The 27564-nt window shown below is 42.6% G+C and overlaps 1 protein-coding gene across 1 annotated transcript in view; it reads left to right on the forward strand.

The window, feature by feature from the left end:
* The window catches only part of LOC120937196, a 186649-nt gene that overhangs the window by 25573 nt on the left and 133512 nt on the right, over positions 1-27564 (forward strand). Inside the window, exons 6-10 of the mRNA XM_040350213.1 lie at positions 2883-3077; positions 5958-6090; positions 7174-7322; positions 9992-10144; positions 24109-24210. Of these exons, the coding sequence (XP_040206147.1) occupies positions 2883-3077; positions 5958-6090; positions 7174-7322; positions 9992-10144; positions 24109-24210 (732 nt within the window). The remainder of the gene's footprint in view (positions 1-2882; positions 3078-5957; positions 6091-7173; positions 7323-9991; positions 10145-24108; positions 24211-27564) is intronic.

Here is a 27564-nt window from a genome sequence, read left to right on the forward strand (position 1 = left end):
AGCCACTGATGTTTCTTCATTAGTGACAGATTTCATGCGTCCACATTTTGGCAAATCCAACACTGAACCAGTTTCACGAAACTTAGCAAGCAGTTTGCTAACTGTAGCATGGGAGATGGGTGGTCTCGTAGGCTGTCTTGCATTGAAATCTGCTGCAATGACCCGGTTACTGCATTCACCAGACATCAACACAATTTCTATCCGCTCCGCATGTGTTAACCTCGGCGACATGTCAATGGCTGTAAACAACTCATGAAATAATAAAGTTATAATAAAGTTACGTTAAAACCAAGCACACCGTTGTTTTTCTTGTGAAATTCCCAATAAGTTTGATGTGTCACATGACCCTCTTCCTATTGCAAAAACAAAAGTTGGATTCGAAATGGCCGACTTCAAAATGGCCACCATGGTCACCACCCATCTTGAAAAGTTTCCCCCCTCACATATACTAATGTGCCACAAACAGGAAGTTAATATCACCAACCATTCCGATTTTATTAAGGTGTATCCATATAAATGGCCCACCCTGTATAAGCAACTAATAACAGATATGGATCTATGGCTCACGTCTTACCAGTTGCAATATCTCCTTCAGGTTTGTTGGAGTTTCAAAATAAGGTCTTGACATTTATAATGGGAAACAAGATACCCAAGGTAAACAGCGTACATTGTATACCCCAAAACTTAGGGGTGGCCTGGGAGTCCATAACATTTTGAAATACTTTCAGGCTGCTTAAATAGCGCAATTGATTCATTTTCACACTCACAAATCTTTTGATAAATGATAAAATTGGAAAGTGATTTAACTATAGAATTGGAACAGGTCAAATGGTACAAGATAGCAAGCTACGCCTCAAAATCTTATATAAATACATCTATCATCGAAGCTAACTATAAAACAGTACTTCGATGGTCTATTTTTTTTCCAGGAGCCTCTGCATTGGTTGCACTCAGGAAGGTGCACTTTATCATGTATGGTGGACGTATCCAAAACTAAAGCATTATTGGACATGTATCTGTAATTGTATTTATTCTCTGACCCAAGCGAATCTTAAGAAATATCTACAACAAGCTCTATAGGGCTATCCTGTGCTAGAGGTTCAGAGACATATGAAAATTTTGATTTTCCTTTATATTTATTAGGGACACAAATTACCATTGCACAATCCTGGAAGTCAGCTATCACCCCACTTGATATGTTCAAAGCTAAATTATCTTGGATCATGATAAATAAAAGACTTTCTGCACTTCTTAATGACAAAGTGAAGTTGTTTGGAAAGGTTTGGGATGCACGGATCTCCTGCCTCTTGAGAAATGTCTAGTGTTGTTATTTTTCTTAGAGAATGGATGGTTACTTGGTTCTATACCCTATATTATCTTTAATCATCTTCTGGAAGGGTTGCCTTCCGCTATGTTGCGGCGTCCCAAGCAACTCAGCATCTGTGATTTAGACGGGGGCGAGGCTATGGAGGAGACCCCTCTCTAGAGATATTTTTCCTGTTTGCCCAATCTGGGCCGGTTTGCTCTGTCTCAGACTGACACATTGGATTGGAAAAAACATTTCACACTTGTTGACCGAAGCCAGTATGGTACCATTCACTTGCTGTTACCCTGCAAGCCTGCAGATATTGTACTCGTCTGCTCTACCGTTTGAAGTCACATAAGCTGATTTGTATGTCACTGCCTGCAAAGTTGTGCGATTTGATTTGCATTTGCTTTGCCTCCCTATTTCATATAATGTGATCTCTATCCCCTACTCTTTCTATGCATACAAGACAGTTGTACTCGTGTGTCAATCTCACTATGTATTGTATACCACCTTTTTATTGGAAAATGATAAAAAAAACGATTGGAAAAGAACCACTGCTCTAAAAAAACGATTGCAAAGAAGGTCGTCAATATTCATCTAGAAGAAGATATTTCAAATATCATGTAGGGCCTTGATTGGTCTTTGTCATTTTTTTCTTATATTTTCCAGTCTAATATATCCAGTATATATATTTAAATTGGGTCGTTTTTTTTTAACCAGCTTTTCAAAAATCAAATAAACAATACCAAAAGAGTGCAGAAGGAAAAAAACAGCTGATCACAAAAAATAAACACCACAAAAACACAAAGCACTTCACATACTCAGTACATGCATTAAGAACATACGCAAATTAGTGTGTAAAGGAATTGTACATAGGGTATGACTCAAAGACTGTGCAGTACACTAAGGAAGTCCAGTATACAATGAACAACATGACTCTACCACCAACAACACTTTAGATAAACCCTTTTTTCTTATTAGGTGAAGTCACCATTACAACTGACCAATAACCTATTTTGCCTGTCCCTCACCAACTGCTACTATGGCTTCATTCACTCAATGAATAATGTTATCTTAGCTGGTTTCCTCTGTGTCATGAAGTGTGGGGGGAGGGGGGGGTATAAGACCAATCATTGGAGTCCAGCCACCAGGACCATATTTTTTGGAACTTCTCTAGGGCACACCCCCTATGTTTGTAAGTTAACTTCTCTCTCCGTGATGTGTAATTAAGTGTTTGACGCCATTGGTTGTGTGTCGGATATGTGAGTGAGATCCACTTCTGTAATATAAGTTTGCGAGCTAAGTATAAGGATCTTGTCTACATGATATGCATTTAGTCTGGAAATAAATCTTCCAGAATGATTCACTGGAGAGCGAATTTGGGATCAAATACCACCCTAGTCGAACAGAGGGAATTAAGAGTTGTGAATATTTTTTCCCGGTAACGATGAAGTTTGGGGCACCGCCACAACATGTGGATAAGTAATCCATGCAATATTCTAATGCAATCTAGTTACTATAGTTAATATTTCCTCAAATAAAATTATATATTTATTTTATTTTTTATTTCTAGAAACAAATTGGTTACATTATGCAGGAATACTTTGATGCTGTACAAAGAGCAAAGAGATTGTCTATCGCAAGAGAACACTTAATAACTGGAAAAAAAAATTCTATTCATCTAGTAACTGTGGAAGACCTCATCATTTACCTGCAGTGGCTAATATGTCATCTGCACTCAGTGAAACCCATATTTAACTATATCAGGGTATGTATCACAAGAAATCTCACATAAACTACTTATCAAAATAATTTTTTCTAATAAACATTTTAGGGCTGTGCAAATTAACTTTTAAATAATCGATTAATCTTTAATTTTTTTGATCGATCAAAATCTTTTTGATCGATTAAAATTCTTTTGATTGATACTCGTCTCTCCGCCGGCTTCTGGGCCTTCATGGAGTTCCGTCGAAGATCCAGTAACGTCACGGACACCGGCGGGGCTTGCCGTGTCCATCTGATAAGCTCCTTTGCTGTGGTTTCATATCTGCATGTCGGCAGGACCTTACTATCTGCCACACGCAAGGGCTGTTACACTTCCCTCTATCACTTCCCTCTATCAACCTGGGATTCTACAACCATCCACTGGGAGTTGTGATAGTTCCCTTCATGGGACATCTACATGCCGACGGACTGATGTTAACCTCTCCTCATCTGGATTCAGCAGTGGTATCGTTGTACACATTTTTATACCAGTATCATACTTAGCTACATGTTTTTATGACTGCTTTTGGTACCGTTTGGTATTACTCGCACCATTTTTGCAGTTTATGTAGCTACATCGATTTTATCTCCAGTGCAATATTTGTTTGGTTACCTACTTGAAGACTATAAAAGTTTTAATGCTATTCCCATCGAGCGCTGCCTTTGTGTGTTTTTTGTATCCTGCTATCCATTTTCCAGTTATTGGTGGCTGCACTGGGAATCATCCTGCAAGGAGATCAGCTAAAAGTAGTTGGATCTGTATGTGCGTTGTTATTAATCGAAATTAGTCGATTAATCGATTTAAAAAAAACGATTAATCGAACAGAAAATATTTGATCAGTAACAGCCTTAAAACATTTGAATAATTGGTAGTAAAATCAAATAGGTTTCTGCATGTTAGTTACTGGGCTTTGAACTGTCTTATTGTCTAAAGCTGTCCATACACAGTTTAGTTGTTTTTTTAAATCGGCCGCGGGCCCTGACACTATCAAAATACATTGATCAGTGGCTGCAACTGCTGATCAATTGAAAATTTTCCAAAAGGTCCCTTTAACAGAAGTCAGATACATAATTGTTGAGTGGGAGTGCCCACACAGCTGATTGAAAATCTCTACTAGACCTGACAAGTTTCAATCCGTGTATGGCCAGCTTAAAGGAAAAAAAAAATCCTTAAATAGCTTCCTTTACCTTAGTGCAGTCCTCCTTCACTTACCTCATTCTTCGATTTTGCTTTTAAATGTCCTTATTTCTTCTGAGAAATCCTCACTTCCTGTTCTTCTGTCTGTAACTCCACACAGTAATGCAAGGCTTTCTCCCTGGTGTGGAGTGTCGTGTTCGCCCCCTCAATCGAGGGGGGAGGGGGTGAGCAGGAGAGTCATGGACGCTCTCTACATTGCAGATATAGAAAGGAGCTGTGTGTTAGTGGGCGTCCTGACTCTCCTGCTCGCCCCCTTCCCTCTCAAGGGAGGGGGCGAGCACGACACTCCACACCAGGGAAAAAGCCTTGCATTACTGTGTGGAGTTACAGACAGAAGAACAGGAAGTGAGGATTTCTCAGAAGAAATAAGGACATTTAAAAGCAAAATGGAAGGATAAGGTAAGTGAAGGAGGACTGCACTAGGGTAAAGGAAGCTATTTAGGAAAGTTTTTTTTTTTACTTTTACAGAACCCTTAAACAGAACTTCACCTTGAAGGGGAAGTTCTGCTTTATGTCCTCCCCTGCCACTTTTCTTTTGGATTTTTTTTTTTTTTTAAGGGGGGATTGTTTTTTTTTTAAGGGGGGATTGGGTAAGTCGTTTTCTCAGGTGCCTGCTTCCACTTTCATTGGAATCGACTAGGACATTCTACTGGAAGTTCTCCCCTCCCTCCCTGCCAGCAACATTCTGGGACATGTCACAGGTCCCAGGGGGCTAGCACATACGCAGTGGGAAGCCAGCTGTAAAGCTGCAAGGAGTCACAGATGGCCTCCCACACTACACATGCCAGCACTGGGGACCCAAAGACAGGTGAAAAAACAGCCGTGATGAGGATAGGTCTTGATCCCTAGACAGGTAAATGTCCTTTTATTAAAAGTCAGCAGCTACAGTATTTGTAGCTGCTGACTTTTTTTTTTTTTTTAAACCTGACTGAAGAACTGCTTTATGCTTGAGTGAGTTGAATTTACCTGTATGTGTTTTAATTGTGTATTTAGCTACTTGCTTTGGTAGCTCATCACTATAAGCAATTTATTTAAAGCTTGAAGTCCTTAAAAGTTGAAATTGGGGCAGGATATTTTCCACATATTTCGTTTAGGCAATTGAATTATGTTTTTAAAGGCAGAAGTCTTTTTATTATGCAGTCATTCCTTATTATGCAGAAATGCCAAATTGGATCCTGCATAATAAGGGGTCAATCCCCATTTATATCCTTTTCATAGGACTGGTGGCCACTATCCCCACTTATTCCTTGGCCACTGCTCTTGTGACATCCCTGTGCAGTTCATTCACAATTCTAGTGGGAGAACCCAGGAATGCTAACTTATAGTCATACCTTCCCACTACTAGGCATCATTTAAATGATGACAGGCCAATGTAGTTTACTGAGGCACATTTAACGTCCCCATAATATGATGTTGGGTGCCTTACTGATGCCTCCTACCAGCAGCCGGACATAGCTGCAGTATGAGAGGAGAACGGATATTGTCACAGACTTTTCCAGCAGTGCTTTCTCAGTAGTAAGATAGAAAAGCATTTAGCTATTTACTGTGCACAAGGATGGGAAATTCTGCTTTAGGAAGTTGGAAAGAGTAACTAAATAGAATTTGGGCTGAACATAGTTATATTTATAAGTGACCCATTTCAAGATGTTATAGAATTTTAAGATGTATAAATTGGATGTTTTACAGACATTGCAGCACTTACCAGTGTCAAACCTTGCTGATACTGTTATTGAGTCACACTATAAAGACAAAGAATGCAAAAATTTAAGAGAGGGTAAAATTGTCAATTCAAGTGAACAGAACTTTGCAGATGGCACAAGTAAGATATCTCTTTTACGTTACCTGATTCCTGTGTTTAAAAAGAGCCATAATACATTTTTAGTATCATGTCATATTTAGCAAATATGTTTTTACTTTGTAGTTAATTGTAAAAATGTTTTTAGAAGAAGCCTAAATTAGTTGTACCCCTGGTGGGATAATGGGCATTGCCAAGAATCTGAGGTGCTGCAATGAACAGCGCATGGTCCACACATGACCACATAGTGCTGAACAGTGGGTCTAGGAAAATAGAGCCTGGGTCTCATCTCACTTTATACACTACACACATGTGCTACAGTCTTTATACTTACTAAATATGGCCTAAATACTGCACTACAAGTGAGAGTGTCACAAACACATACGTTTTTTGGAAAAGGATTTCTCCACTATGTAGGATTCTCTGCATATAAAATATATCCAAAGGGATAACACTTTCTCTAAGCATAATACCATTTGAGGTCATTATAAGCCAGGGGTCTCCAAACTTTTCAAACAAAGGGCCAGTTTATTGTCCTTCAGAATTTAGGAGGGCCGAATTGTGGCCAGTGGGCGCAGAAAATGTCCCGGGCCCAGCATCAGTGAGAATAAATATGGCCTCAGGGTTGGTGGTCAGTAGGAGGTGGAGTAGTGCCCCTATCAGTAGGAGGAATATTATCCCATCATTGGTATAAGTGGAAGAGACAGTGCCCCCTTGTTGGTGTCAGTGGGAGGATTAGTGCCCCAAGGGCCAGATAAAGGCTAGCAAAGGGCCACATCTGGCCCTCGGGCCATCGTTTGGAGACCCCTCTTATAAGCATTAGTGCTCAGTGGGAGAATTACTATTCATGCATTGGTGAACATCTAGAGATGAATTCCTCCTTGCATAGGTGATCCATGGTAAGAGAAAACAATTGCTTTTAAAATGTCATCCCAAAGTTATGGAAGGACCAATGTATTAGCATTATAAATATTTTGCTTTTTAATTAAGTACTGATCTAGCACCAGTTAGTTGTGATACAATGAATAATGAGTTTGTTTTTTACTTTTAATGCATTTATGAAAAAGGGGCTTATATTATTAATGTTATCATTGTTCTTTGTACAAGAGTGGGAAGGTTACGAAGACCTGCCACAGCATCAAATTGGGACAAAAAATATAAAGCTTCCTCTCAGAGACTTGTTGTCAAACTTCGAAATAGACTATGATGTTGAAAACCTGAAAAATACAGCCAGTGAATTGGATTTGCTGTCTCTGGTGAGCCTGTATACAAGTATTGTGTTATGCTATAATCCTGTACATCCTTTTGTGCACTAGGTGGCAGTAATGGTCAAACCTCTTTGGCAATGTGAATGCAATTTTCTTTGGAAAACAGGTGGAAATAACGGCCATCTAACTGAACCACCCCCACTGCGCTTGACTGGAGAAAATAAATAATAAATAATATAAGTGAATATATTAATAAAGTGTACTGTAGCTGCCGCTATTAAAAATACAAAGTGAAAATAAAATATACAAATACAATGCTACCTATTATGAATCAGGTGTCAATTGTGATATTAAAGCGGTAGTTCACCCTCCTTCACCTCATTATTCCATTACTTTCGGCATCGTAGCGCGAGCTACGGTATGCCGGTCTTAAATTTTTAATCCACGTACTCACAGTGCTATCGATGATTGAAGAATCCGACTCCCGCGGGGAATGGGCGTGCCTATGGAGAGGGAGGATGATTGACGGCCGGCTCTGGCACGTCACGGTCCCCGAAGACAGCCGGAGTAGGTCTCGGCTATTCACAGCGCCTGCGCACAGGCTATGCGCAGGCGCCGTGAATAGCCAAGCCTATTTCGGCTATTTCCGGAGAAGCGTGACGTGCCAGGGCCGGCCGTCAATCACCTTCTCTCACCATAGGAACGCCCATTCCCCGGATTCTTCAATCATCGATAGCACAGTGAGTACGGGGATTAAAAATTTAGGACCGGCATACCGTAGCTCGCGCTACGATGCCGAAAGTAATGGTCTAATAAAAAAAAAAACATTTTTTTTTTTTTTTAACAGGGTGAACCCCCGCTTTAAGCAGCGCTCACATCAATGAAACAATAAATGAAGAAATTGTAATCAACATATAATTAAATGAATAACACAGTGAAATAAATAAATAATCCACCCTATATGTGAAACAATATATAAGTGCAATAAATAAGTGCAATAAAGATTACACCCAAATTAGCAAATTAGCAAAAAAATCCAAGTCCGTGAACTGACTATGTGGACATAAATAAAGTTCATAAGTAGAGAAAATATTCTTTCAGGATCCTTAAGAAGTGCTTCCACCACACCACAGCTTCTGCGTGATTCCACCACCCATCAGAAATGCGCACTCACCGCAACAAATGGCCTGACACTCTCGTGTTTAGGCAAACAGGCTTTTAAACTGGACCACTCAGTTTAGTAGATGGAACTCCGTATTTAGAGAGTGGAACACTCAGTTTAGTAGATGGAGATCCGTATTATAGAGAAAAACTCCAAGATGATAGCCACATAAATGATGAAGAGAGAGAGAGCACAATAGTGTGATATTGCAACACAACTTTAATAAAACACTATAAATCTTCCAAATAATGCACTCACAAAAGACTCTCTTGTAACAAGCAGTGAATAAAATCCAAAGAATCACGGTGTTTAACACAAAAACAAAAAGAATTCCTCCAGATTAACTAGTGGTCACGGCGGACCAATGAATAGCCCAAGTGTACTCACAGCCCTGTGATGGTATACTGGAGCCGCTGCTCAGATGAAAGTTGGTGACAAAACAGACCGTTCCACGTCCAACTAGTTCAGGTTTAGATTGCGGTAATGACCTAGTGACCACGCCCCGACATGTTTTGTCATAAAGACTGAGGCCCCGTACACACGGCCGAGGAACTCGACGTGCCAAACACATCGAGTTCCTCGGCCAATTCAGCCCTGAAGCCCCTGAGGAGCTCGGCGGGCCGAGAGCTCCCATAGAACAACGAGGAAATAGAGAACATGTTCTCTATTTCCTCGTCGAGCTCCTCGTCGGCTTCCTCGGCGAAATTGTACACACGGCCGGGTTTCTCGGCAGAATTCAGCCAGAAACTCGGTCGGAAGCTGAATTCTGCCGAGGAAACTGGTCGTGTGTACGGGGCCTTAGTCATGGGGTTTGGTCAACAAACTGACAGATCAAGCATCTTTTATTTTAATCTTTTATGGAAGTGCAACAAACTTTTACAAAATAGGTTTTCACGGTAGCTATAAATATATGTCTGTCACTGACAGTTGTTTAAGCCTATATTGGAAGTTGTTGATTCCAAGAAAAGTAAAGCAATTTTTCTCACTATTTATTTGTATTTGTCTCTTGTAAAAGTTGAACTTGCCCCCCATTCTACCTTCTAAACCCCCCCCCTACTGGTCCTCTCATGTGATGGGTGGCCTCACTGACTTATGTGAAGAGTTGGATGAGGAAAATCCAGTTTGAATTTTACAATGAAAATCGAGATTTAGATTTAGATCATTTTATATCTAAATCTACTCATAAGTTTATTGTGTTGTTTAAATACTCTCTGCTTATGCATTTTTAGTCATTCTTTCAGTTTGAATTGCCCAGTTTGTCACAGAACTTTTGGTTGAATATAGAGCTCCTTTATTTGTATTTCAACTGTGTATTTAGCTGTTTGACTTGAGTTTAAATGTAAAGCTATTCCTTAGAAAGAAACAAAATCAATTCAGTTATGCGTCATTTCTTTAACATGCATACATACACAATACACTATTGTATACCAACTTAGATTTGCCATAAATCTCTACATCTACTTCTTGCAGTCAGATATACTATGCAGCAGCACAATTGTGCAGATACATAATACTCATATTTACAGGATAATGATTTCGTCTTCTGTAATTATAGGTTACCGCTAAATTTCGCAGCATATTTAAGAAACAGCAGACTATGAGGATTTTCCCAGTGTATGATTCTGGGATGGAAACAAAGGATGGATGGGGCTTTAAAGGGCCACACATGGCCTTCAAGAAGATAGCAAACTGGCTCCCATTTGTAAAGGTACATTTTAAATTGCATTTAAATTACCGGAAAAAATAACAGTAATGTAAAAACATAAATACTTTTATGTTATATATTTCACAATGACACAGTCTTAATTTGTGGTGCCTAATGCACTTCCAGACTGGTTAGTTACATGGACAAATCAATCGGGATAATGCATGTAAAACCTCTTGGACTTGCAATAATAAACACATTGCACAACATAGCACTGTACAGTATATGTTTGAGTCTATAAGAGCTCACTGTACAGCATAATAAATAACTTTTTGGGGGTCTGCTGTTTTAAAAAAAAATGTTTGCAGTGTTCAGATACAGAGCAATATCCAGAGGATTCATCTTGCATTTATGAGACTTGCAACCTCATACATTTATTATTACTATACAGGATTTAGTACATAGCTTTACAAAATGCATGCACAAATACATTTATATGGTCACCTAACTTAAATTCTAATATTTTTACAATTAACATAATGGGTGCATTGTTCAACATACAATAATGGCAGCATTGTTCAATAAACAGTTTAATAAAAATCGGTGGATGTCCTCTCAAGAGCCGCCATACGAACTCTGCTGCCAGGTGGAACTGTGGAAGTACTAAGCCAGTTGGCCAGACTGAGCAGGGACGGACAGACCATCTACTCCAGCCATGTGCTGTGGGGTTAAAGGGGGACAGCGTGTGCAGGAAGGGGGTGTAGCATTAAAGAGGGAGGCAGTGTGTTCAGGAAGGGGGCAGTATATACTGGAAGGGGCGGTGTAGTGTTAAAGGAGGCCAGTGTGTGCAGGAAGGGGTGTAGCATTAAAGGGGGGCAGTGTGTGCAGGAAGGGGACACAGTGTGTACAGGGAGGAGAGATTTATGGTTAAAGGGGGGCAGTGTGTACAGGAAGGGGGTATAGAATTAATTGGAGCAATGTGTACAGTTTTTTTTGGGGGGGGGGGGTGGGTGCAAAAAACTGGTCTTGCCTAGGGCGAAAAATTGTCTAGAACCGGCCCTGCTAGTAATCTGTGTCATATTTAGTATGGAAATTGACTTACATTGAGTATTGTTAAGTGTTGTTAGGCTATACCTATAAATGTATCAATTTGAAGCAGAACAATAATAAAAAAAAAAAGTAAAAGGGTTGTGAGATGGTTAATAAAGCAAACAATATATGAAAGGAAACTGAATTGTCTTCCTAGGGCAGTGATGGCGAACCTTGGCACTCCAGATGTTTTGGAACTACATTTCCCATGATGCTCAAATACACTTCAGAGTGGATGAGCATCATGGGAAATGTAGTTCCAAAACGTCTGGGGTGCCAGGGTTCACCATCACTGTCCTAGGGCATTAAAATCTGCTGGACCTTGCGGCCTAACATGGAACGCCCAATTCCCCAAAAAAGGCCATACAGACAGTACCACACGTTTAACTTAAAAAATACAAAAGCAAAGAAAACACCAGCTGCCATGCTCAGATGCAGGCACAGCAGAAGTAATGTTTGTTAACATGCCATCTGTAGTGTTATTTAGACCCAAGAAGCATCAGCGAGAATAAAATATTAGCAAAAACGTATTCTGAATGTTCAGCAGTAGCAGTAATATTTTTCACACCTGCAGTAAACATCATTTAAAAGAAACCGCAACCGGATAAAATAATACCTTTCAGTTCTACCACATATTTTTAATTACCATTTCAGGACAATGACACACCGATGACAAATAATGCCTAATGCTTCGAAATTCAGTTTCATAATTAGGATCTATAATAGACTATAAATAATTTTATATGTGAAAAAAACTAATTAAACTAAATGGGAGAATTCACATGATATAGATTTTAAAAGTAAAGTTTACTAACTATGTTATTGCAGCTGAAGAATCCAAAAACAAAACCAGCAATATAACAATAAGTCCAATTCACCAATGGGTGAAAATAGTTTGCCCGTCTTATTTTGGCCTGTTTTTGCATGCTAGATTTTTTACAGTTAAACTTGATATACAAAAATATTCTCACTCCAGTGATATCATTAGATACTTCTTTTTGCATGTGCAGCATTCATCATGCTTCTGAATTAGCACCTAATAAAGTGCCCATATACACCATGCTTATTGCGGTTAACATAGGAATTTATTTTAGGTCTTAAAGTGGGTTTTTAATTGTCAGATTGATTATTGGTTAGTTTTTTTTTCTGTTTTTCAAGTTCTTGAACTTTGTTATTCTCCTAAATAAAAGTGTAATTTTTTTTAATATTTCTGGTGGTGTTATATTTGATGTAGTCCAAGCTGGGCTATGCAGCAAGGATAGATATTATGGGGTTGATTTACTAAAGGCAAATATACTGTGCACTTTGCAAAGAGCAGTTGCACTCTGCAAGACAGTTGCTCCAGAGCTTAGTGAATGAGGTAAAGATTCACTTTGCAAAGAATACCCAATCACGTGCATGGAAAATAAAGAAAACAGCATTTTTGCATGCACATGATTGGATGATGGAAGTCCCACTCATTTACTAAGCTCTGGAGCAACTACTCTTGCAGAGTGCAACGATACTTTGCAAAGTGCACATTTCATTTGCTTTTAGTAAATACACCCCTATATCTTTTGTGTAATGCACTTTTGATATTTTTAAGTCATCAGTGTTGCACTTGCTAATTTATATTTGATATTATATTATTATTCTTAATTTGGTGGGATACCGGTGTTTTCAAACTGCATAGTCAAATTCCAGCAATTATCCACTAGCAACACTCCTCTCCAGTTATCACTCGATTTTATGTGCTGTTTGCCCTTTAAGCATGTGAAAGTGTGTGTACACAGCCCAATTTGCATGGGAAGATTATATTGACAGAGAAAGATTGTGGTTATGCATCGTACTTTCCTAAATAAGACATGAATGCATGTGAAGTGTGTCAGAAACCATGAATCAGACCGAGACAGAAATACAGTTAAATCACATTTGTTTAATAATAATATTAGTAAAAGGTAAACAGAGCAACGTAGTCAAATCATAGCCAGAGTTCCATAACCCGGAACGGATAGTCAGATAAACTGGAACGTTAGGGATCCAGAGATTAGCATACTTCAGGATAGGCCAGGAAACCGGAGAATCAGCTTAAGTAACCAGCAGGACTGACGAACAGGATATCATTATTAGGTGAGTCACTGAAAAAGATTGGAGCTGGAAATTAACCGATAGCTGAGTGGCCTGCTCTAAAAAAAAAAAGGCTGGGCCCAGCATTGACAGTACCCCTACTCAACGACCCCCCCCCCCCCCCATCGGAGGACCACCAGGTCTGAGGGAAAAACATCAATGGAAAGCACGGAGGAGGACAGGCGCATGTACATCCGAGGATGAGACCAAAAAGCGTTCATCTGGACCGTACCCTTTCCAATGCACCAGGTACAGTATGCGCTCGCGGAACCTACGGGAGTCAACAATGGACTGTACCTCATACTTCTCATGGTTCGCAACCTGTACTGCATGAGGACGTGGCACCGAGGTGCTAAAGCAGTTGCAGACCAAAGGTTTTAACAAGGAGGTATGAAATAAATTTGAGATATGCATATTCAAAGGAAGGTCTAAAGCGTAAGCTACTGGGTTAATCCTGCGGAGAATACGGAAAGGCCCAATAAAACGAGGTGCCAACTTCAGTGAGGGAACAAGGAGTCGGAGGTTGTGAGATGGCAGCCAGACCCTGTACTCAACCTGGTAATAAGGTGCAGGCTTCTGTGGTCAGCATGGAATCTGTACCTATCATTGGCATGTCGCAAGGACTCCTGGACTTGTACCCAAGTGGAACGAAGACCACGGAGATGCTCTTCAAACGCAGTAATGCTCTGAGGAGCAAATGAGTCGTGTAACATGGATGGTTAGAAACCATAGTTCACCATAAACGGGGACAAACGGGAAGCAGAATTCATGGCACTATTGTGAGAAAACTCCGCCCAAGGTAAGAGATCTGACCAGTTGTTATGTGGAAATATAGCAACGTAGAAACTGCTCCAAGGACTGGGTAGCTCATTCTGTGACCTCATTAGACTGCGGGTGATACATAGAGAAGAAAGAAAGATGAATTCCCAACTGTGCACAAAAGGCTCGCCAGAACCGGGACACAAACTGACTACCAATGTACGGGACAATGAACTTGGGTAGCCCATGTAAGCAAAAGATCTCCTGTGAAAAAATGGAAGCCAGTTCCTTAGATGTGGGCAACTTCCTAAGTGGAATACGAGACATTTTCGAGAATCGATCAACCACCATAAGGATAACTGTGTTGCCCTGAGAATTGGGTAACTCCACAATGAAATCCATAGACAGGTGGGTCCAAGGCCTCTCTTCATTGGGTATGGGTTGTAGGAGGCTTACTGGAAGGTGCCATGGTGTTTTACTCTGAGCACACATGGAACAGGCAGCTACGAAGGCAGCTACATCAGCACATAGACTAGGCCACCAGAATTGTTGGAAAATGGCCCAAAAGAGTTGATTCTTCCCTGGGTGGCCAGCAGCCTTGTGAGAATGGTAAGTCTGTTGTACGGCATTACGGAGACTCTCAGGGACAAAGCAGCGGTCACAAGGTTTCTCAGGGGGAGCATGGATCTGAGTGGCAAAAATTATGTCACCCAAAGGAGAAGTGAGACTGGTGTGAAGGTAGCCAAAATACGGTCAGAAGGAATCACAGGAACAGGAACCGATTCCATCCTGGAAGTGGAGGCAAATTGTCGTGACAAAGCATCAGCCCTTACATTCTTAGAACCGTGTAAGAATGAGACAATGTGGGGGGCGTGGCCAAGAGCGGCATGTGAGCGGACATGTCTCACAGAGCTCCCAAACAGCACACTGCAGCGATCCTTCTCCCGGCCGAAATACCGATCGTTTCCGGCAACGGACACCACCCAGCAGTACACCAGCACTCGGTGCACGCAGCGACCTGCTCGCCGGCCCGATTACCGGTATGATAACCCGTAAACAGCTCAAAGGAGATGAGCTCCCTGATTTCCAAAATGGCGCCGCGGTGGCCTGGAAGGCACGCGGAGACAAACGGGACCACGGTAAGATCCCCCCCAAGACACCTAAAGCTATGGGAAAAGAGGCCCCTAAGGACATGGTGTACTATGCACAAAAATTTAACGGCCTGGCTGATCGCCCCTCGGACGAGGAGCTGGACGCCACGCCTGATATATTTAATACAATGGCGCCGGGGGCCTTGCTCTGCCCGGACCTCACAGGCCTCAGCACAAGTAACGCATGCAGAGAGTGCAGGAGAGGAGGAGGAAGACGAGAGTGCTGAACAACCCACACTGGCCCAGATACTGCAGGCAGTGAATAAGTGCACGGCCACAGTGCAGACACTGCAGCAACACTTTGGGGGGCTGAAGGAGGAGGTGGGACTGATCCGACAAGACTTTCAAAAAATCAGAGAGCGCACCACTGCGGTGGAAAGTCGTGTAAGCGAGGTGGAAGACAGGATGGCCCCTCTTATTAGGGAACTGCAGGTCACGGCTAGAATCGCGACAGCTAATGAAAGCCATAATGAAGATATTGAGAACCGCTTGAGGAGGAGTAATATCCGCATAGTGGGCCTGCCAGAGAAGTCAGAAGGCCGTGATCCCACTGCATTTGTAGAGACCTGGCTGCAAGAGGTGTTTGGCAAGGACGCCTTCACGCCCTTCTACTCCGTTGAGAGGGCGCACAGAGTACCACCTAGGCCTCTCCCTCCTGGTAACCCGCCACGCACCATGCTAGCCAAACTGCTTAACTTTAAGGACAAGGAAATCATCCTGAGGCTGGCCAGAGAACGCCGTAATGTCCAATATAATGGAGTAAGGGTGTCATTTTATCCCGACTTCTCTGCGGAAGTACAGAGGCGCAGGGCCAAATTTGGAGAGGTGAAGAGAAGGTTGCAACGCCTGCGAGCCAATTACGCGATGTTATACCCTGCTAAGCTCCGGATCATTGCAGGAGGCAGGGCCCAATTCTTTGAATCAGCTGCGGAGGCCTCATCCTGGCTGGACCGGAATGAGCACCAGATTCGACAAGCAGAGGACCCAGGTGCGGATGCGGACTGATGTGCTTCGAGTTTATGGACTGCAGAGTTTGATGGTAAGCCGGTTCATTTTATTTTTTTCGTTTACCTACCATTAGACTGTGGGTTTATCTCTGTTATTACCAGCATGGTCTAAGGACCGGGAGAACAATATATGCAGAATTTTTTTCTGCACAGGAACGGAGCGAACTGACTATTTTGCATTCTATTTCCTGATTTTGCCTGTTCCACATGCGATTTGGATCACGCGAGGAGTGCCCCTTGAGGCGCAATGTTGGGGCCACGGACTGCCTGTTGCGTCTGTGGCATATTGAGGGCAAAGGTTATGCCCAGCGGCTTTTGTCCGCAAAGTTGATAAGTTTGTTTTTCTTTCTGGTGCTGCTGACTCTGCTCCCCTCTTTTTTGGAAGCCGCTCTCTACTACCTACGCCCAGTGGAGCTCCCGCTCCGGACTCGCGCTACCTACCACGGAACTGTGCTGGGCGAGGGGGCACGGACTACTACTCTGCAATGGCCCACCTCTGACTGTTTGAAGATGCCGACACAAGTAACATTTTTCTTTTTTTTTCCCTTTTTCAGTTTTGTCTTTTTAATTTTGAGCTCCCGGAAGCTCACCTGCTCTTCCTGGAAAGCACTGTGTGACGTGACGCCAATAGGCGAGAGGGGGAGACACAGTGATCTAAAAGGCGGCTGGAGGATTGTTATGTCATGTACTGATATTATAATGAAGGAAGGATGTCTGGAATTGCTGTAGTCTCGTGGAATGTGAGGGGCTTGGGAGAACCACTTAAACGGACTATGGTTTCCACCTCCCTTAGGAAGCACTTCCCGGCTATTTGCGTTTTGCAGGAGACACATTTAACTCCGGACACTAGGTCGTGGCTGGGATTTGCCTGGGCAGGTTGGACTTATCATTCCACTCACACCTCATATTCAAGGGGTGTGAGTGTATTGATACACAAATCCCTGGATTTTCACTGTATGGATTCTAAGATTGATCAGGAGGGAAGATATGTGTTTCTGCTGTGTAGAGTATATCAACTGTCATTCATTCTGGCTGCAGTTTATGTTCCTCCCCCATTCAACCCGCAGATACTGAGGTCCCTCCTTGCTTTTCAGCTATCACATCCTGGAACCCCGCTAGTGGTAGTGGGGGATTTTAACGGGATTATGAATCCATACTTGGATAGACACCCCCCCCCGAGGGGACCCCCGGGGACGACTAGAATGGCCATGGCTAAGTTTATGGAGGAGGTAGGTTGGGTGGACCCCTGGAGACAAAAAAACCCCCTCGAGAGGCAATTCTCTTGCTTCTCCAAGACACATATGTCCTTGTCTAGGATCGACCTGTGCTTGTGCTCGGCATCTGCCACACAATATGTTGAGGATATAGATTACCTTCCCCGGTGCGTCTCGGACCATTCCCCCGTTTTACTTTCTCTGAGGGTCAGGCCTCCTTCTAATCTTCCCAGAGCACCGTGGAAGCTTAATGCCTTTTGGCTCAACCTCTTCCCTTCTCATGAGAAAATTGAGAAGGACATAGTGGCTTACTGGCAGAGGCATGCAGATCATCCTGCAACAGACACTGCTTGGGATGCTTTTAAGGCCTACTTGAGGGGAGTTTTTATTGCTGAGGTGAATGCCATAAAACACAACACGACCGAACAAAGGGACCAGGTAGCACAGATGGTAAAACACTTAGAGGCGGAGTACATAGCTAACTCGGGGGAGGGCTCCCGGGAGGCGTGGATAGCGGCTCAGGACGCATTGGCTAGACTAGACGCTTCTAGAGCTGACAAAAAATGTTTTTTTTCAAAAATGGCGTTCTATGAGGAGGGGGAGCAAACGGGCAAACTCTTAGCCAAAATAGTTCAATCACAACAGACGTCCCCATCTATCGGAGCTCTTAGAACTGAGGGAGGTAGGTTGATGAACACCCCCGACCTGGTAATGAGGGAACTGACCAGATTCTATGCCAGTTTAAATGAATCGAAGCAAACACACACTGGAGAGGAGACTCGGGACTTTCTGCAGGGGATAGAGCTGCCGTGTTTAACGGAGTCCCAGGCGGAGTCCCTTGAGACTCCCATTACCATTGAGGAGATGACAGAGGCAACCAATTCTTTTCCCAATACTAAGGCACCGGGGGATGATGGCATACCAGTTGAAGTATACAAGCAATATGGGAGCGTTGTGCTCCCGAGGCTGCTTCAAACTTTGAATGCGGCCAGAGAGGCACGACGACTTCCAGACTCTATGAGACAAGCAAGCATAGTACTCCTGCTTAAACCGGGAAAGGATCCATTGGATCCTGGTTCCTATAGGCCAATCTCACTTTTACAAAGTGATATAAAAATACTAGCAAAGGTCTTGGCAACAAGGCTGAATAAGGTGATCTCGGCGATAATACACTCAGACCAATCAGGGTTCATACCGGAACGATCTACAGCTATTAATCTGAGGAGATTATTTGTAAACATGCAATCGACGGCGGATAATGGGGGGGATAGAGCATTGCTGTCTCTAGATGCCCACAAGGCATTCGACAGCATTGAATGGCAGTACCTGTGGGCGACATTATCTAGATTCGGGTTCGGGCCTGTGTTCCAATCATGGGTGCGGCTCCTGTATGACTCCCCTCTGGCGGTTATTAGGGAGGAGGGCAGAGTGTCTCCTCCCTTCCCGCTATACAGGGGGACTCGGCAGGGGTGCCCTCTGTCGCCCTTGCTGTTCGCGGTTGCCATAGAACCGCTGGCGGCACTGGTGCGTTCTGACCCCCTAATTAAGGGATTTCAGTATGGGTTAATACATGAAAAAATTATGCTCTACGCGGACGATACCATGCTACTACTGGGAGATACGTCGGGTTCTCTCCGGGAAGCAATGTCGGTAATTCAGACCTTCGGGTCCTTTTCGGGACTATTGATAAATTGGACTAAGTCCGCAATTATGTTTTTGGATGCGTCGAATCCGCAGGATCGCACGTTGCTTGACATTCCGGTGGCGACTAAATTTAAATACTTGGGCGTCTGGGTTACCCCCCAACCGCTCGATTATGTCTCCCTAAATCTCACTCCCTTGATAGGCAGGATTAGAGACAAAATTAAGGTATGGTCAAAATTGAAAATGTCCCTGGTTGGTAGAGTGAACCTCATGAAGATGGTATTTATGCCTCAGTTGTTGTATATTCTGCACAACACCCCCATGGTTATCCCTCTCAGGATTTTTAGAATTATTAACTCCCTGTTCAGGGCGTTTCTATGGCTTAATAAACCCCCCAGGATTAAGCTAGAACAACTACAAAAGCCAAAGGAGGTGGGGGGGCTTGCTCTCCCAAACCCCTGGGTGTACTACCTGGCATCACAACTACAACATATAGCTCGGGCTATGAGTAAGGGAAGGGGAGACCCGATAGTCGACATAGTAAACCACATGACAGGCATGGATAATATGGTAACTGGTCTCGAGTCGTTGCAATGCGCTAAGTCCAATAAACTTTTCCCTACATATGCATTAATGCAGAAAGTCTGGAATAAAACCCGCCAATTACAAAACATAGAGGGGTTTACCGGTCACAGTCCAATTTGGAACAACCGATACTACGAGGAACTTCTGTCTCTGACCTGTGGTGAGCAGTGGAGGAGGTATGGGGTTATACACTTGGTGCATATCTTCTCTGGGGGCCGTCTGCTTTCTTTTGCGGAGCTCCGAGAGAAGTTCGATCTTCCCCAGACAATGTATTTTCCCTACTTACAGTTGAGACATGCCATCAGGGCCCAGGCTGGAAATAACCCTTGGACATTGTCCCCTGCCCCGATCTTCCACTTCATGACTGGGAAAGCTAGCTTCAGGGGCTTCATCTCAAGCTCATATGCCATGCTACTGACAGCTGTACTGCCCTTCCCTCTAGGGTGGTGGACTCTTGGGAAAGGGATGTGGGTGTTTTTGAGGAGGAACAGTGGGAAGAAGCATTACTGGCCATACAGGGAGCCTCGCTCAACGTAGCACACCGTTTGTCACAACTGTACATTGTTCTACGGGTACATTTTACCCCGGCCAGATTGCATAAGATGGGGCTGACTGAGGATGACAATTGTCCTAGATGTGCTAGGGACCATGGTGACCTCATCCATTTGATGTGGCGGTGTCCCAAGCTGCATCTATACTGGACGGGGGTTCTCACAACACTAAACATGATTCAAATACCGCAAACCCCTAAAGTATGTATACTGGGTATCATAGAAGACATTCCGCTGGAGGATAACCACAAAAAGGCAGTTGGTAGGGCCCTTTTCCAGGCCCGCAAACTAATCCTAAGGCACTGGAAGGACGCGGAGCCTCCAGGGTTGGGAGAGTGGATAGCCCAGATGGGATCCACTCTACAGGCAGAGAAATACATATATCAACACAGGAAAAGGTGGGGCAGGTTTGAAAAGTTGTGGGCCCCCTGGCTAAATTCCCCGGGTTTAGCTCCACTCGAGTTGGTGTTGGACAGGTTACTAATGTAAGAGGTCAGGGGCAAGGACTTAAGACTGGATCTGAGGCACTCTGCAAGGGAGGGAGAGGGCAGGGCACAGCACCCCCATGTACAATGGAGTAGGTCCGGGAATGTGGGAGCTTGCTGATACTCATACACTGCATTCGATGTAAAATGAGCTGGTTTAGTGGGCAGAGAAGGTAGCATTCCGGAAGTTTATGTGTGGCTTGTTCTTCTTGTTATTTTATTATTTTACGCTTACGCATGGATGTAATACAGAGACTGAGAAATGAAACTGATGTAATATTTGTAACCATGCATGTTTATACTATTCAATAAACATCCTTTTTTGAGAAAAAAAAAGAATGAGACAATGTAATTGAAGCTTGACAAGAAAAGAGCCCATCGTGCCCTTCTGGAAGAGAGGTGTTTAGCCTCAGACAAGAATGTGAGATTCTTATGGTCAGTAAGAATGAGAACCGCTACAGTGGTACCTTCAAGAAGATACAGTGCCTTGCGAAAGTATTCGGCCACCTTGAACTTTGTGACCTTTTGCCACATTTCAGGCTTCAAACATAAAGATATAAAACTGTAATTTTTTTTGAAGAATCAACAACAAGTGGGACACAATCATAAAGTGGAATGAAATTTATTGGATATTTCAAACTTTTTTAACAAATAAAAAACTGAAAAATTGGGCGTGCAAAATTATTCAGCCCCTTTACTTTCAGTGCAGCAAACTCTCTCCAGAAGTTCAGTGAGGATCTCTGAATGATCCAATGTTGACCTAAATGACTAATGATGATAAATAGAATCCACCTGTGTGTCTCCGTATAAATGTGTGTCTCCGTCTCATGAGTCACATGGGTAGGCTGTAGAGGTCTCCCATCAAGAGCCTCAATGGCAAGTGGAGTGGCACAAAGATGCAATGAAATCAAGTGCTTAGATACAAAGGCAGCATCAATGAACAGGCCTGTTGATTAGAGCCTGTATCTCGACGAACGGCTCAGATCAAAAAAGGGTAACCGGAACCAGGGGCTTATCCTTCTGGATAGCTGGGGATGAAACAACGCCACCTAAGGTCTGTCCCCTACAGGACCTCAAGATTCAGGGGTTCCCTGGACGGGTAGGACAAGACTTCAAAAAGTGACCTGCCTGGCCACAATAAAAGCATAATCTCTCCCTCCTCTTAAGGGTTCTCTTATCTGCAGAGAGACATGTAAAGGCCAACTGCATGGGTTCCACTTCACTGACCGACTCGGTACCAGGAGGCATGGGAGGTGAGGGAGGCAAGGGTGTGAATGCAAAGCTCAGAGACAAATGTACAGGAGGCTTCCGCAAGCCCTTTTAAAAAGAGAGTTTTTCTCTGAGTCTGGAGTCAATGAGGATGGCAAATGTGACCAACTTCTCCAGCTCAGTAGGTATATCTTGGGCTGCTATCTTATCTTTGGTATCCGAGAGACCATTAGAAAAGGCAGCCACGAGGGCCTCATTGTTCCAAGTAACCTCTGCTGTCAGTGTACGGAATTCAATGGCATAATTGGCAACAGTTCTCGTACTCTGTTTGATGGACATGAGGCTCTTGGCAGCAGAAGTGGAGCCTGCGGGAATGTCAAATACCCTTTTGAAGGAAGCCACAAATTCTGGGTAGCTCAGGACAAAGGGTTTTTGTGTCACGGATTTGCTATCATGAAACCTACTTTGCTTCTGTCCGTGGGAAACGCCTGAGGCAACATCTCAAAGTATATCTCAACCTGGGGGCGAAACCCTCTGCTTTAAAATGGATCGCCCCCAAATCGCTGGGGAAGCAGAGCGGAACCAGACATACTTCTTATAGAGGTAATACTCAAGGCAGGTGCCTGCACAGAGACTGGAGCAGCAGCAGAGATGGCCTGCAACACAGGTTGTCCTGGAGCAGCCACAGTGGGAGATTCCAGGTGAGTCGTGCGACTCAGGAGCGTCTGTAACGTTATGGCAAATTGATCCATGCGGTGATCCTGCTTATCCAATCTGGAGAAAATATTACCAACAAGTGGATTGACTGCATCTTCTGAATTCATGGCCTTCGCCTACTGTCAGAAACCATGAATCAGACCGAGACAGAAGTATAGTTAAATCACACTTGTTTATTAATAATAATAGTAAAAGGTAAACAGAGCAATGTAGTCAAATCATAGCCAGAGTATGGTAACCCGAACGGATAGTCAGACAAGCTGGGACGTCAGTGAGCCAGAGATCAGCTTACTTAAGGACAGGCCAGGAAATCAGGAAACCGGAGAATCAGCGTAGTGGAACAGCAAACAGGATCAGGAACCAGAAGGGACGTTGGCCAAGCAAGTCTTCAACAGGTACACAGGAGAGAGTCTCTGGATGTGTTTGTCCAAGGCAAAGGCAGGGAGGAACTAAACTGAACAGCTTAAGTAACCAGCAGGACTGACAAACAGGAGGATATTATCATCAGGTGAGTCACTGTGGAAAAGATTGGAGCTGGCAATTAACCGACAGCTGAGCAGCCTGCTCTGAGAAGTATAGGCTGAGCCCAGCCCTGACAAAGTGCTAACCATTAAAGTAATCTCTGAGGCTCTGTGCAGCCTCTAGATTCTTGGGCCAGACTATATACTGGGCCTTGATGTAGATCACAGTTGGCACTAAGCCTCGCACCTCCCAAAACTAAACCATGCCTCTCATTAAACAGTCCAACGAAAGAGCTTCTGTTGGCCACTGGGGTTCTGGCATTGGATTGTTGAATGACAGCACTAGGTGTAGTGCTAATTTGGACTAAATTGGTGTGCTTGAACATGGGGACTATTGAAGATGATCTCAAATACATGTAGGCATCTCCTGGAATCTGTATTTATAGTATTATTTTCTTAGTTACATTTTGGTACATGACAGGTTCACTTTAAGTATTGTGTGGTGAAACATTACATTTTTCACTCAAACTTGGGGGGGAAAGTCCTGTAATTGAGTGTTTTTTTTTAGAAATGTCTTTTTATTATTTTTTGCATATTTGAGTGACTTTAAAGGTGCCTATTGTCAATGCATGACCATCTCTGAATCCTAAAAGTTTTGCCCATATAAGGAAAAAATCTATTGACTATCATGCACCAGAAGACACTGTTGGTTGAAGCTTGTCAAGTGGTAAAGCACACAAATTGCACAATATACAGCATATCCATATCTGCCTGTAATCCTTATATTTGGTAGAGATCTGAATACGAACCTGTGTACATTTAAGTTCTGAAATAAAAATATACTCACTGGAGCTTTACCCATACACATAACGGAGCATAGGGTGTAAGTTGCACAGAATAGAATCATCTGACTTGAGAACACAATGCCACTTAAATGCCCAGAAAGAATCTAACTTTGTAGTTGCATTGTTTTCTGGCTGTTAAGTCATGTGATGCATCTGCTGTTGCTCTTTGATGATAATTAATATAGTTGCACATTCATTTTCCAGATTAAACCGAAAAAAGATCCATGGCAGCAGAAATTTTTAATAAAATTAAAACAGCATAAGAAGGTGGATGAGTTGCTCCTTCTGCAGTCACAGTTCATAGAGGTACCAAATATTATTGCAGTACTATATTATTACATTTATGCAGTATGCTTGTTGTTTGCTATGTATACATATCAATTGTTGTAATGTTATGTTATGCTTTTAGAAAAATGTGTGATTGGTCTGTTGATGGAATTGAATGATTACATTGCTTGTTATATTACAGCAGCAGTAATATATACACAGAAAATCTTTCAGCAGCTGCTTTTGCTTCCTAGGTGCCAACTTCTCTCTGTGTAAGCGTATACTATATTTAAAGTCAGTGACGTGTATAAATGTCAGCGATGTATTCCACTGAAATGTATGCCACAAAAGGTTCTTTATCCTCTTTATCCATGTGCATACAGTAATATATTTGTACTCAAAGGACAACTGGGGACGTGTATCAGAAGATATTTGTTTAAGGCACAGCTCCAACTAAAAAAAAAAAAAGCATAGTAGCATTTTTGAGATTGTGATATTATTTGCCAATGTTTATTCCTGTGTCAATTTTCCATCTGTCTATTTTTTATACAATACATCACAATGGGGCATATGTATAAAAGAATGTGTAGAGCTATTCGACCTGTGAAAATGCATGTCTATTGGTTCTGTGTGAAAGGGGCAAAAACAAATGTTATCAGGCTATTTTCTCCCCAGATCAAATATTTTTCATTCATACAGAATAGAGTGATACAGAAAAATACTGCAATATGGCCACTGATGGTGATAATACAAAATAAATATTTACTATGACTGTCGGCTCCATCTAGTGGCTATAATGCAGTATTTCCCTGATTCACTCTATTCCGTATACTATGACTGTCAGCTCCATCTAGTGGCTATAATGCAGTATTTCCCTGATTCACTCTATTCCGTATACTATGACTGTCAGCTCCATCTAGTGGCTATAATGCAGTATTTCCCTGATTCACTCTATTCCGTATACTTAAAAAATAATTTGATCTAGAGCCTGAGAATATGTATTTTTTTATTGCCTCCATTCTCACAGAACAAATATACATGCAGTTTCACAAGACAAATAGCTCTGCAAATCTTTTTTTTAAGTGCACCTTATTGCCAAACCAGGTAATGCTTTTTAAATGTTTTCCTAAAAGAAAATGTAGACAGTTACTAGGAATAGCAATGCAATGCCTAAGAACTAAAGCTTTTAGTCCATAAATTAAAGCAGACGTAGGGTGCTACTACCCAGTATGATCAGAAGATTGTTTAGAGCTACCTGGGTGCGGAGAGGCAGTCGCACAGCATGTAGCAATCATGAGAAAAGATGGTCCGCAACTCCTCGCTTGCTCTTTAAAATCTTCACAATTGATTGATTCTCTATGAAAGACACAGGCAGCAGATGTAAACGTGTTTCAGCCTTGCGGGCCTTGTTCACTACCATTTTTTCGAATAAAGCTTTTAGTGACCGTTTAGACACGGCACTTTAGGTGGATTGAGTAGGTCACCCATTTGTCAGTTTGTAAACACTAGTGTGACGAGTACTGCTTACAGCAAGCATTTACAAAGATTTCAGCCAGCATGGAACAGCTTTCTGGAAGTGCTTAAGGCATCCTTCAGCTCTAGTCTAGAAGAATCAAATGCAGCTTTTAATGGGGATGATGTCTGTGGTTTTAAATTAGCTGTTAGTAGGCTTCAGCAGGCTTTAGCCAAGTTTCAAACAGTGCTTAACACTTACACAGCACTTTCATTTTTTCAAAAGTTGATTTTTTTTTTATTTACTGAAAATCGAGTCTAATTGCTGCTGTGTATTAGATTCAGTTTTTTAAAAGATGCAGTTAGTAGTTTCCATTTTTTTCTGGCTCCTTCATCTTTGTACTACCAAAACTTTTTCTTCCTTTTGACGAGCACAGCTTCTGCTCCAAAATGTACTTGCAGATATAATTTAATGCTAACCTGCTGGTACAGTTCAAATACATGTTCAGATTCACAGTACAGTTTTAACTGACAAACTATTTGACATTTCAAGACAGCCTTGTCATCCTGAGACCCTTCCAGACAGCAAAGCCAGATTTGTAACCTTCACTGCAGTTAGTGCACTGCATCAAGACCCAAATCCAGCTTTGCATCTGCACAATACACAGGAAGCTGTAAACTACCACAGTCATCTGTGCTCTCCTTTTGTCAGCATGTATACTGCCAACACATATGCACTGCCTGAGATCCTAATTGATTCCCCCCGACCCTCTCAATTCTTTACTGGAAATTATAAGAGAAAAACATGGCTGATTTACTAAGGAGTTGAGAATTTCCAGGTAAAAAGACTAAATTGCGTGAATTATCCAATCATGTGGGTGTGCTATGGTATTAAACAGGGATATTATGCTGTTGGCCTTTTACAAGTTCTCTAGGGCATTCCACCTCCCGGGTTGGATGTTTTTTTAATATATTAAATTTCGCCACCCTGCCAGAGCTCAATTTCCCACTCAGCCTTTCCTCCAGTTAGACCCTTTTGATCCCAGGAGGATCTTGAGAAACCACTCTCTGCATTGTATGGGGCCCTGCTCATTACTGACTTCCCTAAAATTGAGAGATTGTGGGATCTATGGAAACAGGATGTCCCCTCCTTGAATAAGGAGGACTAGGAGGACTGTCCTAATCAATGTCCCAAGCTGGTAATCTCCTCTAGAGATAAATTGATGCAAACAACATTTTTACATTGAGTATATTATACCCCAGTGAGATTGCACAAAATGTACCCAGGTAAAGACCCTAACTGTCATCGCTGCCAGACTCAGTTGGTTACCTACTTAACGTGTTCTGGGAGTGCCCTAGGATTCACGCCTTTTGGTCTGAAATTTTTGAGCTTATTACCTTAGGCTTTCGCTGTCAATCCTTATGTCTCATGAACTGGCCCTGTTAAGGATCCCTGATTCTGCTCAAAAATTCTGTCCTAGTAAATTACTGATATCTTTCTATTCTGCGCCAAGAAGGAAATTCTCTGTAAGTGGTCTTCCCCCACTCCTCCCTCTTTTTTTTTTTTTTTGCTGGGAAGCCAAGATTTATGCCGCGCTTCCCCTTTACAAACTGATGTACATCAGTACATCATTAATGCCCTTGGTTGTATGACAAGGTTTGGTAGCCGTGAACCTCCTAGTAGAGTTCTGCTGAGTTCCTCTCTCTCTCATTGGTAAGTGGATGGAGGTGTCCCATGACTCCCTGTCCTTAGCTTGTGACTCTTTCCCTCCCCCTTCCCACAGGTACCCATTTCCCTCTGGTGTAATTCAGCTTCTCCCACAATGTGATTTCTATTATCGGCCCTATAGGATTGTAGTAAGGGCTCTTTCACACGTCCGTTCCGTTCGTCCGTTTTTTGGACGTCCGTTAACGGACTGCAATGCTTCCCTATGGGCTAGC

Source organism: Rana temporaria, chromosome 4 (genome assembly GCF_905171775.1).
Source record: "Rana temporaria chromosome 4, aRanTem1.1, whole genome shotgun sequence".
Lineage (NCBI taxonomy): Eukaryota > Metazoa > Chordata > Amphibia > Anura > Ranidae > Rana > Rana temporaria.